At 53.3% G+C, this 12,816-nt stretch overlaps 1 protein-coding gene across 2 annotated transcripts; it reads right to left on the minus strand.

Annotated features, from left to right (window-relative positions):
* Window positions 1-6,840: 6,840 nt before the first annotated feature.
* ZGLP1 (zinc finger GATA like protein 1) lies at window positions 6,841-12,722 on the minus strand. Of its 2 annotated transcripts, XM_077976387.1 has the most exons (5): window positions 12,028-12,722; window positions 10,861-11,226; window positions 7,888-7,994; window positions 7,434-7,527; window positions 6,841-7,252 (listed from the first exon to the last, which is right to left on the minus strand). In XM_077976387.1, exons 1-5 carry the CDS (start codon window positions 12,162-12,164, stop codon window positions 7,135-7,137), a joined length of 822 nt encoding a protein of 273 aa, XP_077832513.1. In that variant the 5' UTR covers window positions 12,165-12,722; the 3' UTR covers window positions 6,841-7,134.
* Window positions 12,723-12,816: the final 94 nt, after the last annotated feature.

Below are 12,816 nucleotides of genomic sequence, written 5' to 3' on the forward strand. Positions count from 1 at the left end.
CTGCCGGTCTCCGCCTCTGTTTCTGCAAGGTGGAACAAGCCCAGGGTACCAATCGTGACCTCCCGGGTTATTCATTCCAAAAGCGATTTTTGAGGGGGCCAGGGATGATGGCTCAGGCCTGTAATCTCAGGACTTGTGGGAAGCCCAGGTGGGAGGATCGTTTGCACCCAAGAGTTTCAGACCAGCCTGGGCAACATAGGGACATTCTACAAAATAATATTTTTTTTCAAAAATTGGACAGGGCAGGTCGCGGTGGCTCACGCCTGTCATCCCAGGATTTTGGAAGGCTGAGGCGGGCAGATCACGAGGTCATGAGATCTAGACCATCCTGGCCAATATGGTGAAACCCCATCCCTACTAAAAATACAAAAAATTAACTGGGAGTGGTGGCACACGCCTGTAATCCCAGCTACTCGGGAGGCTGAGGCAGGAGAATCGCTTTAACCCCAGAGGCAGAGGTTGCAGTGAACCGAGGTGCAGTGTCTAATATATATATATATATTAGACAGGGCCGGGCACGGTGGCTCTCGCTTGTAATCCCAGCACTTTGGGAAGCTAAGGCAGGTGGGTCACTTGAGGTCAGGAGTTCGAGACCACACTGGCCAACAGGGTGAAACCCGTTCTCTCCTAAAAATACAAAAAATGGGCCGGGCGCGGTGGCTCAAGCCTGTAATCCCAGCACTTTGGGAGGCCGAGGCGGGTGGATCACGAGGTCAGGAGATCGAGACTATCCTGGCTAACATGGTGAAACCCCGTCTCTACTAAAAATACAAAAAACTAGCCGGGCGTGGTAGCAGGCGCCTGTAGTCCCAGCTACTTGGGAGGCTGAGGCGGGAGAATGGCGTGAACCCAGGGGGCGGAGCTTGCAGTGAGCCGAGATCGCGCCACTGCACTCCAGCCTGGGAGACACAGCGAGACTCCGTCTCAAAAAAAAAAAAAAAAAAAAAAATACAAAAAATTAAGGCCAGGCACAGTGGCTCACGTCTGTAATCCCAGCACTTTGGGAGGCTGAGGCAGGTGGATCATGGGGTCAGGAGATAGAGACCATCCTGGCTAACATGGTGAAACACCGTCTCTACTAAAAATACAAAAAATTAGCTGGGCGTGGTGGCACATGCCTGTAGTCCCAGCTACTTGGGAGGCTGAGGCAGGAGAATTGCTTTAACCCCAGAGGCAGAGGTTGCAGAGAGCTGAGATCGCACCACTGCACTCCAACCTGGGGAGACTCTGTCTCAAAAAAAAAAAAAAAAAATTAGCTGGCGGTAGTGGCACCTGCCCTGTAGTCCCAGCTACTCGTGAGGCTGAGGCAGGAGAATTGCTAGAACACAGGAGGTGGAGATATTGCCATTACACTCCAGCCTGGGCAACAGAACTAGACTCTGCCTCCAAAAAAAATAAAAAAAAGTGTTTTTTGAGGGGGTGGGCATGGTGGCTCTGGCCTGTAATCTCAGGACTCTTGGGAGGCCCAGGTGGGAGGATCCCTTGTGCCCACGAGTTTCAGACCAGCCTGGGCAACATAGTGAGACCCTACAAAAAATACGTTTCCAAAAAAAATTTTTTTTTAAATGGAGTCTTATTCTGTCACCCAGGCTGGAGTGCTGTGGTGTGATCTCGGCTCACTGCAACCTCTGCCTCCTGGGTTCAAGCAATTCTCCTGCCTTGCCTTGGCCTCCTGAATAGCTGGGACTATAGGCATGCACCACCATGCCCAGCTAATTTTTGTAGAGATTTAGTAGAGATGCTAAATTAGCCCAGCTAATTTAGTAGAGATGGGGTTTCACCATGTTGGCCAGGCTGGTCTCGAACTTCTGACCTCAGGCAATCTACCCGCCTCGGTCTCACAAAGTGCTGGGATTACAGCTGTGAGCCACCGCGACCGGCCTATTTTTCAAAAATTAGCCAGACTTGGTGGTGCATGCCTATAGTTCCAGCTACTTGGGAGGCTGAGGCAGGAGGATCCTTCGAGCCCAGGAGGTCAAGGCCACTTCCAGCTATGATACTGTCATTGTGCTCCAGCCCAGGTGACAGAACAAGACCCTGTCTCTAAAAACAAACAAAAAAAATCCAAAAACTTTTTTTGAACACCTACTATGTGTCAGGAACAATCTAAGTTGTCTTTTTTTTTTTTTTGAGACGGAGTCTCTCTGTCGCCCAGGCTGGAGAGCAATGGTGTAATCTCAGCTCACTGCAACCTCCACCTCCCAGGTTCAAACGATTCTCCTGCCTCAGCCTCCCAAGTAGCTGGGATTACAGGTGCAGGCCACTATGCCTGGCTAAGTTTTGTATTTTTAGTAGAGACGGGGTTTTACCATGTTGGTCAGGCTAGTCTCAAACTCCTGACCTCGTGATTCACCCGCCTCGGTCTCCCAAAGTGCTGGGATTACAGGCATGAGCCACCGCACCCGGCCAGCTATCTTTTCTCAGTGTGACCTAGAGCTCGTCGTCTCTCAGTGCCTGTTTTCAGCTCTCTTCACACCCTTGGGCAGGGGTGGGGGCCTCACTCCTTCCTCCTACTTATCTCTTCCGTCCAGCACTGCCCTCTGATCCGGGTCACTCTTGGAGGTGGGAGCTAGGTGCTTCCCCCAGGCCTGGTTACTGGCAGAGCTGAGGCCGCCTTGCCAGGATGGGTGGAGGCCCTCTCCACCGCGCCTCTGCCCTGAGACTTGGGTGAGACCTTCCTGGGCAGGCACTGGCCGATGCTATGGGTGTCAGCCCTTAGCATGTCCTGCCTGTTAAAGGGTGCACCCCTGCCCCACCCTCAATGCCTCCTTCATCCTGTGTCCATCCACAGTGCCTCAGTTTATCCCCACCTTACCTTTCCACTCAGCCCATCATGATTCAGAACAGACACACACAGGGTATCAGCTGCAACCCCCACTACACGGCACCTTCCCCCCTCATCCCCAACAGCATAAGGCACAACAGCTGGGCCTCCTCCCCACAGCCTCCTCCTCTGCCCCTCCTCCCTCAAAAGTAGGAACACGGAGCCCTAGAGAAGGAAGCCAACCCCATGCAAACACGTAATGAGCAAAGATAAGACGGGGAAATGGCACAAGAGGGCAGGCCCATGCTCGGTGGTGAGCCAGGGGCCAGGTACAAAACCCAAAAAGGCACCAGCCAGGGGCAGCCCCAGCCACTCACACCACCTCACCTTTTCTGCCTGTGCCCTCCCTGCTGAATGATCTCCCTCCACTCCTACTGACGGGCGCGGTGGCTCAAGCCTGTAATCCCAGCACTTTGGGAGGCCGAGACGGGCGGATCGCGAGGTCAGGAGATCGAGACCATCCTGGCTAACACGGTGAAACCCCATCTCTACTAAAAAATACAAAAAAAAAAAAAAGCTAGCCAGGCGAGGTGGCGGGCACCTGTAGTCCCAGCTACTCCGGAGGCTGAGGCAGGAGAATGGCGTGAACTTGGGAGGCGGAGCTTGCTGTGAGCTGAGATCCGGCCACTGCACTCCAGCCTGGGCGACAGAGTGAGACTCCGTCTCAAAAAAAAACAGAAACAAAAACAAAAACAGAGCCTTCAGATGAGGTATTTATTTTAGTAGGTTGGTGCAAAAGTAATTGCTGTTTTTGCCATTGAAAGTAATGGCAAAGGCCGGGCATGGTGGCTCATACCTGTAATCCCAGCACTTTGGGAAGCCGAGGCGGGCAGATCACGAGGTCAGGAGTTCAAGACCAGTCTGGCTAACATGGTGAAACCCTGTCTCTACTAACAATACAAAAAAAATTAGCCGGACATGGTGGTACATCCCTGTAGTCTCAGCCGCTTGGGAAGCTGAGGCAGGAGAATTGCTTGAACCCTGAAGTGGAGGCTGCAGTGAGCCGAGATCACGCCACTGCACTCCAGCCTGGGCCACAGAGTGAGACTGTCTCAGAGAAAAAAAAAAGTAATGGCAAAAACTGCAATTACTTTTTCTTTTTTCTTTTTTTTTTTTGAGACGGAGTCTCAGTCTGTGGCCCAGGCTGGAGTGCAGTGGTGCGATCTTGGCTTACTGCAGCCTCTGCCCCCCAAGTTCAAGCAATTCTGTCCTGCCTCAGCCTCCCGATGGGATTACAGGCACCCACCACTATGCTTGGCTAATTTTTGTATCTTTAGCAGAGATGGGGTTTCACCATGTTTGCCAGCCTGGTCTCGAATTCCTGATCCACCCACCTCGGCTTCCCAAAGTGCTGGGATTACAGGTGTGAGCCACTGTGCCCAACTTATTTTATTTTTTAATTAATTTTTTGTTTTTGTTTTTGTTTTTGTTTTCAGATGGAATCTCTGTCTCCGAGGCTGGAGTGCAGTGGCACGATCTCGGCTCACTATAAACTCTGCCTCCCAAGTAGCTGGGATTACAGGCACATGCCACGCCTGGGTAATTTGGTAATTTTTGTATCTTTAGTAGAGACAGGGTTTCCCCATGTTGGCCAGCCTGGTCTCAAACTTCTGACCTCCGGTGATCTGCCTGCCTCGGTTTCCCAAAGTGCTGGGATTACAGGAATGAGCCACTGTGCCTGGTTGGGCATACATCTTATTTTTTTATTTCTGATAACATAGGGATGTTATCAGAAAACATCTAACATCTATAGTCTATGTTATAACATAGATTATAGGGATGTGCCACCATGTCCGGCTAATTTTTTTTGTATTGTTAGTAGAGACAGGGTTTCACCATGTTAGCCAGACTGGTCTTGATAACAAGCGATTCCCCTCCCTCAGCCTCCCAAGTAGCTGATACTACAAGCGCCTGCCACCACGCCCGGCTATTTTTTTGTTTTTTTAGTAGAGGTGGGGTTTCACCATGTTAGCCAGTCTCTAACTCCTGACCTCAGGTGATCTGCCTGCCTTGGCCTCCCGAAGTGCTGGAATTACAGGTGTGAGCCACCATGCCCGGCCTGAGTGGTGGGAGGTGTCTATTTTAGACTGAGCAGTCAAGAAATCTTCTCTGAAGAGGTGATGTTTGGGCCAGGCCTCCGCAAACGATTAGAAGGTGTCAGCCATGGGGAGATGTGGAGGGAGGGTGTTCCAGGCCAAGGAAGGGTAAGATAAAAATAATTCAGCTGGGCGCGGTGGCTCAAGCCTGTAATCCCAGCACTTTGGGAGGCCAAGACAGGTGGATCACGAGGTCAGGAGATCGAGACCATCCTGGCTAACCCGGTGAAACCCCATCTCCACTAAAAAATACAAAAAACTAGCCGGGCGCGGTGGCGGGCGCCTGTAGTCCCAGCTACTCGGGAGGCTGAGGCAGGAGAATGGCGTAAACCCGGGAGGCGGAGCTTGCAGTGAGCTGAAATCCGGCCACTGCACTCCAGCCTGGGCAACAGAGCGAGACTCCGTCTCAAAAAAAAAAAACGATAAAATAATTCAGGGATCTGAGGGCAGAGGAATCTGGACTCCAGTTCTCCCATTCAGGGCTGCCCAGGAGAGATAGAGGATCTCATAAGGGTGTGTGGCTTTGTGGCTCACTCATGCCCACAGGACCATGCCTACCCTACCCACCTTTTTTTTTTTTTTTTTCCTGAGTCTCCTTCTATTACTCAGGCTGGAGCACAGTGGTACAATCACAGTTCACTGCAGTCTTGACCTCCAGGGGCTCAAGCGATCCTCCCACCTCAGTGTCCCGAGTAGCTGGCAGTACAGGTGTGCACCACCACCCTTGGCTCATTTTTTGATTTTTTTGGTAGACATGGGGTTTCACTATGTTACCCAGGCTGGTCTCGAACTCCTGGGCTCAAGTGATTCTCCCACCTTGGCCTTCTGAAGTGTTGGGATTACAGGCATGAGCCACCACACCCAGCCCACCACCCAGTCTTGACTCTCCCTTCTCCCTCCCTCCCAGTGAGTGCTGGTGGCCTGTGTGTCACGCCTGCTGAAGGCTGCCTCTGACTTGGGGCTTTTGACTTCAGGCCTGGGAGACACCCTTTGGCTGGGTTAGGGAGATCTTGAAAGGGGGTAGGGGACACAGCGGGGGGTAAGGAGAGTGACACACTGCAGGCACGGGTTGGGTGACAGATGAAGGATCCATTGGTATATGCTGCCAGTGTGTGCCATCTACTTGTGTGTTTTAGGTGTGTTTTGTGCATGTGTCCTGTGCGGGTTGTATCTGTGACACAGCTACGTGTCAGCACATCCCTGTCGATGTGTGTCTGCTGATATGTCCATCAGCATGCACGGCTGTCTTGCATGCGTCTTTTTTGACACGGAGTCTCGCTCTGTCACCCAGGCTGGAGTGCAGTGGCACCATCTCAGCTCATTGCAACCTCTACCTCCCGGGTTCAAGCGATTCTCCTGCCTCAGCCTCCCAAGTAGCTTGGATTACAGGCACATGCCACCACGCCCGGCTAATTTTTGTATATTTAGTAGAGATGGGGTTTCACCATGTTGGCCAGGCTGGTCTCAAACTCCGGATCCACCTGCATCCGCCTCCCAAAGTGCTGGGATTACAGGAATGAGCCACTGTGCCCAGCCAGACATGTGTCTTTTTTTTTTTCCCTCTGTAGATAACAGGGTCTCACTATGTTGCCCAGGCTGGTCTCAAACTCTTGGCCTCAAGCAATCCTCCTGCCTCAGCGTCCTAAAGTGTTGGGATTACAGGCGTGAGCCACTGAACCCGGCTTGTGTGTGTTTTTCTGTGTCTGTTGTGTGTGTCTGCGGGTAGTGGCTGTTTCCATGCATGGGATATTGTGGTAAATGTGGCTAATTCCCCGTGTGGGGGCTGCTGCTTGTGGATAAGACTGAGTCTCTGTGCATGTACATGTGTGCGCATGCCCCTCACAACCCCAACGAGAAAACACCTGTCCACCTTACCAGGCTGGCAGAGGGGCACAGGAGACGGGATCCCAAATCACAGGCTTTTTCTCTCCGAGTATCTCTGTACTTTATTGTCCCTGCTGTAACAATGCTCATCCTTCCTGAGAGCGTCTCCTGAGGGGGCCTCAGCCAAGGCTGCCCGGAGAAGGAGCCAGTGACCCCTAGCAGGCTCTGCCACCTGAGGCCTGGGTCTTCCCCTGGGATCCTTGAATCTGGAGATGGCAGAGAAGAGGCAAGCTGGCTCTTTCCCCGATCCTCCTAGGAGAGCTGCTTCTGCCCATTCTCCCACTGGTGAAATGGAGGCAGAAGAAGCGGTTCAGCAGGGTGAAGGTGGGTTTAACCTTCCTGAATGGGGTCCAGGGACACTCCACATCTGCCACATAGCCTCTTGGGCTGGACATTTTTCCTGGGCACCAGCCAGCAGCTGGAGCAGCGAGTGCCATATTTCTTGTACCTAGGGTTGGGGGACAAGAAACTGCCATTTAGGATGCAGTGGGGGCCCAGAAACTGCCACAAGGAAACCACTTTTCCCAAGAAGTAGGTGTTTTGCTTTTTGCTTTCCCCATATGCCACGCTGGTTACACCTGGACTGATTTGGGGACCCCCACCTCAATTCCCTCCTCCATTCTAAGGACCTGATCCCACAGGCGTTGCAAAGAGGGGTCCCATCTTCGGCGTCTCTCCAGAGTGGGGTCCTCTGGGTCTGACAGGAAGCACAGCGCCGGGGCTCTGAAGGGTCAGAGGTCAAAGGGCAGGGGTCAGAAGCCACGCAGATGAGCTCAGGAGGCCTGTGCGGGGTCGGGCATTTTGTGGGGGTCTCAGTCAAGGCCCCACCTGGCTCTGGACCAGCCCTGGGAGTTGCCAGCTCTAAGCCACAGCAAAGCCAGGAAGGGAGACAGATGGCAGCATTCCGCAAAGGAGGAAGCTGGGGGTGGGGGTGACTCAGCCCAAGTGGAGGGGGGTGGTGCAACTCCTCCCGGAGGGTCTAAATGGGGAAGCAAGATGGAGAAGGGGGGGCAGGGCGAAAGGCAGGGAAGACAGGAAATTGGCCCCCAAAATATTTATAGCTCTCGGGTTTTCAGGACTCACCCAGGGCCTCGCTGCCTGCTGAGTGGGCCTCAGTGCCTCTTGGGTGGGCTGCAGGGCCCCCAACAGCATCTGCAGGGGATTCCTGAGAGCGGCTACTACAGGGCAGGCTGCGGGGCAGACAAGGTATTAGCATCGGAGGGGATCCGTAGCTTGTCCCCAGTAGCCCCCCAAAATGAAGATTTAGTATCAAGGTATCAGGCATCCCCCAAGGAGGCAACTGATTGATATCTGAATGGCCTGGCTTTGCTTCTCATTAGTAATAACAATAATATTATTATTATTATTTTTGCAGATGGAGTCTCGCTCTGTCGCCCAGGCTGGAGTATAGTGGTGCCATCTCAGCTCACTGCAACCTCTGCCTCCCGGCTTCAAGCAATTCTTGTGCCTCAGCCTCCCGAGCGGCTGGGAATACAGGCGCACAACACCATGCCCAGCTAATTTTTATATTTTTATAGAGACGGGGTTTTACCATGTTGGTCAGGCTGGTCTCAAACTCCTGACCTCAAGTGATCCACCTGCCTTGGCCTCCCAAAATTCAGGGATTACAGGTATGAGCTACCGTGCCTGACCTAATTATTATTATCATCATTATTATCTTTTTTTTTTTTTTGGGGGATGGAGTCTCACTCTGTCACCCAGGCTGGAGTGCAGTGGCGCAACCTCAGCTCACTGCAAGCTCCGCCTCCCAGGTTCACGCCATTCTCCTGCCTCAGCCTCCCGAGTAGCTGGGACTACAGATGCCTGCTGTCACACCCGGCTAATTTTTTTTGTGTTTTTAGTAGAGACGGGGTTTCACCATGTTAGCCAGGATGGTCTCAATCTCCTGACCTCATGATCCACCCGCCTCGGCCTCCCAAAGTGCTGGGATTACAGGTGTGAGCCACCGCGCCCGGCCAATTATTATTATTTGAAAAATAGTAAGCACAGGGACAGCCTGCCAGGTTCCAATCCCAGTTCTCCATGTCCTTGCTCTATGAGCCTGGACACATTATCTCCTACTCTGTGCCTCAGTTTCCTCATCTGTAAAATGGTCTTCCCAACACAACAGCTTTTTTTTTTCTTTGAAAATTTTATTTATTGATTTTTAAAAAGAAATGGGAATCTGGGTAATATAGGGAGATCCCGTCTCTAGAAACATAAAAAAATTAGCCAGGAGTGGTGGTGCAGGCCTGCGCTCCCACCTACTTGGGAGGCTGAGGAGGAAGGATGGCTTGGGCCTGGAAGGTCGAGGCTGCAGTGAGCCATGATTGCGCCACTGCACTCCAGCCTGGGTGACAGAGCAAGACCCTGTCTCAAAAAAAAAAAAAAAAAAAGTGGGCAGGCATGGTGGCTCACGCCTGTAATCCCGACACTTTGGGAGGCCAAGGTAGGTGGATCACCTGAGGTCAAGAGATCGAGGCCATCCTGGCCGACATGGTGAAATCCCATCTCTACTAAAAATACAAAAATTAGCCAGGCTGGTAGTAGGCACCTGTAATCCCAGCTACTCCAGAGGCTGAGGCAGGAGAGTCGTTTGAATTCAGGAGGCAGAGGTTGCAGTGAGCCGAGATCACGTCATTGCGCTCCAGCCTGAACGACAGAGTACGACTCCATCTCAAAAAAAAAAAAAAAATTATTGTTTTGGCGGCATAAGTTATAATTATAATTTTTATAATAACAATAAATAAGTAAAAATTAGAGATGGGGGTCTTACTATGTTGCCCAGGCTGGTCTTGAACTCCTGGGCTCATGCAATCCTCCCACCCTGGCCTCCCAAAGGGCTGGGATTACAGGCGTGAGCCACCAGGCCCAGCCTCCCAAAGGTTTTTTTTTTTTTTTAAGGGGTCGGAGTCTTGCTCTGTCGCCCAGGCTGGAGTGTAGTGGTGCCGTCTCTGCTCACTGCAACCTCCACCTCCTGGGTTCAAGTGATTCTCCTGCCTCAAGCCTCCCAAGTAGCTGGGATCAAGTAGCTGGGCTTATAGGTGCCCATCACCACTCATGGCTTTTTTTTTTTTGAGACTGGGTCCTGCTCTATGGCCCAGGCTGCAGTGTAATGGCGCTATCTCAGCTTAGCTTACTGAAGCTTTTGCCTCCTGAGTTCAAGCGATTCTCCTGCCACAGCCTCCCAAGTAGTTGGGATTACAGGCACCTGCTACAATGCCCAGCTAATTTTTTGTATTTTTAGTGGAGATGGGGTTTCACTATGTTGGCTAGGCTAATCTTTTTTTTTTTTTTTTTTTTGAGATGGAGTCTCACCCTGTCCCCCAGGCTAGAGTGCAGTGGCACGATCTTGGTTCACTGCAACCTCTGCCTCCCCAGTTCAAGCAATTCTCCTACCTCAGACTCCTGAGTAGCTGGGATTACTGGTGCTTGCCACCAGGCCCAGCTAATTTTTGTATTTTTAGTAGAGATGGGATTTCACCATGTTGGTCAGGCTGGTCTGGAACCCCAGACCTCATGATCCACCCACCTCGGCCTCCCAAAGTGCTGGGATTACAGGCGTGAGCCACCACGCACGGCCTGGCCAGGCCTTGAACTCCTGTCTTCAGGTGATCCGCCCGCCTTGGCCTCCCAAAGTGGTGGGATTATAGGCATGAGCCACTGTGCCTGGCCTCCCCAGGCTTTTGAATGAGCCCATACACATCAAATACTGCCTGTTAACCTCTTATTGTTGTCACTACCAACAAATAGTAGCTGTTAACATCACTGGGAAAAATCGCTGCAGCCGCAGCTGCAGCCTAAACTGCAGCCTAAGCAGGGCCAGGCCTGATTCATAAAGAGACCAGGTCTCACACTGGGAGTGGGGAGCGACTGAGTCAGGAGGGGCAGGACTGGATCTGGCACCAGCTCAAGTTGTCAACCAGAGACTGGGCCACGTGTAACCTAGGGCACGTGTGAGGGTCCACACTGACACCAGGGAGCACCCCTACCTCCCACACTGGTGTTTGTGTTGTTACTGGGAGAAAGGGCGCCCTGGCCCGAGCCGGCCCCTACCTGTACGTGGGGATGATCTGCAGGCTGGAGTCTGGCTTTATCTGAAACGTCAGAGTCACCCCCTCGAACCCAGGGTCCACTTCCTCAGTGCCCCGGCTGGGATTCGGCTGTTTCCGGGGCCTTCTCTGGGGTGGGGCAGGGGGAGTCCCCGGGGGCTGCAGGCGGCGGTCCTTTTGGCTGATCGGGGTCTGTGTGTCCTTGGAATCCCTGTCCAGCAGCAGGCGGCCCTGAGTCCCCAGAGCCATCGGGTCCCAGCAAGGCCCCAGGACCGGGGTGTCCTGGGTAGGGGACTGACCCAGCCTCTCCACTGTCTCTTGGAGGAAGCGCAGGGCGGTGACCGAGTCCTGGCATGCAGGCCAGAGGGACCTGGGGAGAAGGGCAGTGGGGTCACTTTTTCTTGGGTGACTCCTGGGTTTAGCCGGCCAGGGGCTTCCAAACTTGGGCCGGCTCTTTGTGTACCCTGGGGCAGCTACACACTCCACCTGAGGTTCAGTCATTTCTAACTCCGGGTGGAAGGTTTAAGAGTTGCAAAGTAATTGCAGCTCACCTCGCCCAGCGTGGGCCTCCCAAGCACACTCTCAGCCCTCCACATCAATCAACCCTTTACGGCACCCGTAGATCACCCAGCAAGGGACCGCCCTAGGTGACCGAGGCAGGATTTCAAGCCTCTGGCTGCAGGATCGAGAAAAAGGTTACTTTTTTTCTTTGTGTTTCTTTTAGAGACCGAGCCTCACTCTGTACCCCCGCCTGGAGTGCAGGGGCGTGATCAGGACTCAGTGCAGCCTAGAACTCCTGGGCTCCAGCGATCCTTCCGCCTCAGCCTCCCGAGTAGCTGGGACTTACAGGCGCGCGCCACCACGCCGCTGGCTTGCCATAATATGATTACGATTTTTATCATTTTCATTATTATTGACTTGCCCTCCCTAACCCCTGGATGATCCCTGGGGAGTGCCTATATCAGCCCCAGAGACATGGCATTGCATGGCCTCTGATCCCTAGATGACCCCAAGTGTCTCTGGGGACCAGAACCTCTTTGTAAGTTTCAGCAACTATTATAAAATTGCCACTTCTCGATAACCCCAGGAACGAGAGGTCACGACCCCCTGATCACTGAACCAGCTGGTGAAGTGCTAGCGAGGTCTGGGGAAGGGGTTTGGCCTTACGCACCTCCCACTGATTCTGCAGCATCCTGGGGTCCTCGGCTTCTCCTGGGAGGGGGATCCTCCCAGCGGCTCCAGGTCCAGACAGGGTGGCGCCAGCAGCTTTGCTGGCATCGAGGAGTCCGGGGCTGGCTCGGCCTCCATTGCGCCCCAGCCCAGCCCCCTCCCTAATTTCACCCGGCCCTGTCCCGCTGGGCCCACCCGATGAAACCCACCTGGGGGGGGCGGGACCTGTGGGGTGGGAGCGCTCCTGGCCAAGGATGCGATGAGCCTCAGCTGAGAGCGACCAGCCTCGGAGGCGCCTTTCCTCTTTCTGGCTTTTTTCAGGTCATCTGCGCACCCCTGCGTGCCAAGGGCGGCCTGGACCCCACCAAATCCTTCCGCAGCTGCGGGGCGGGGCCTTCCATGCTGGCCCTACCCCTCGGAAATGGGGGCTCCCAGGCCTCTGCTTCGGATCCCCAGCGGGATCTTAGATCCCAGAGGGAGAAAAGAGTCGGGGACCCACCACAGCAGATGCAGTTTTTTTTTTTTTTGAGACAGGGCCTCATTCTGTCACCCCGGCTGGAGTGGAATGGCCTGATCACCGTTCCACTGCAGCCTAAATCTCCTGGGCTCAAGTGATCCTCCCACCTCAGTCTCCCGAGTAGCTGGGACCACAGGCACTTACCACCACTCTACGCTAATTTTTACTGTTTTATAGAGACAAGGTCTCGCCATGTTGCCCAGGATGGTCTTAAGCTCCTGGCCTCAAGTGATTCTCCCATCTTGGCCTCCCAAAGTGCTGGGATTACAGGTG

The sequence above is a fragment of the Macaca mulatta genome, chromosome 19, assembly GCF_049350105.2.
Source record: "Macaca mulatta isolate MMU2019108-1 chromosome 19, T2T-MMU8v2.0, whole genome shotgun sequence".
Lineage (NCBI taxonomy): Eukaryota > Metazoa > Chordata > Mammalia > Primates > Cercopithecidae > Macaca > Macaca mulatta.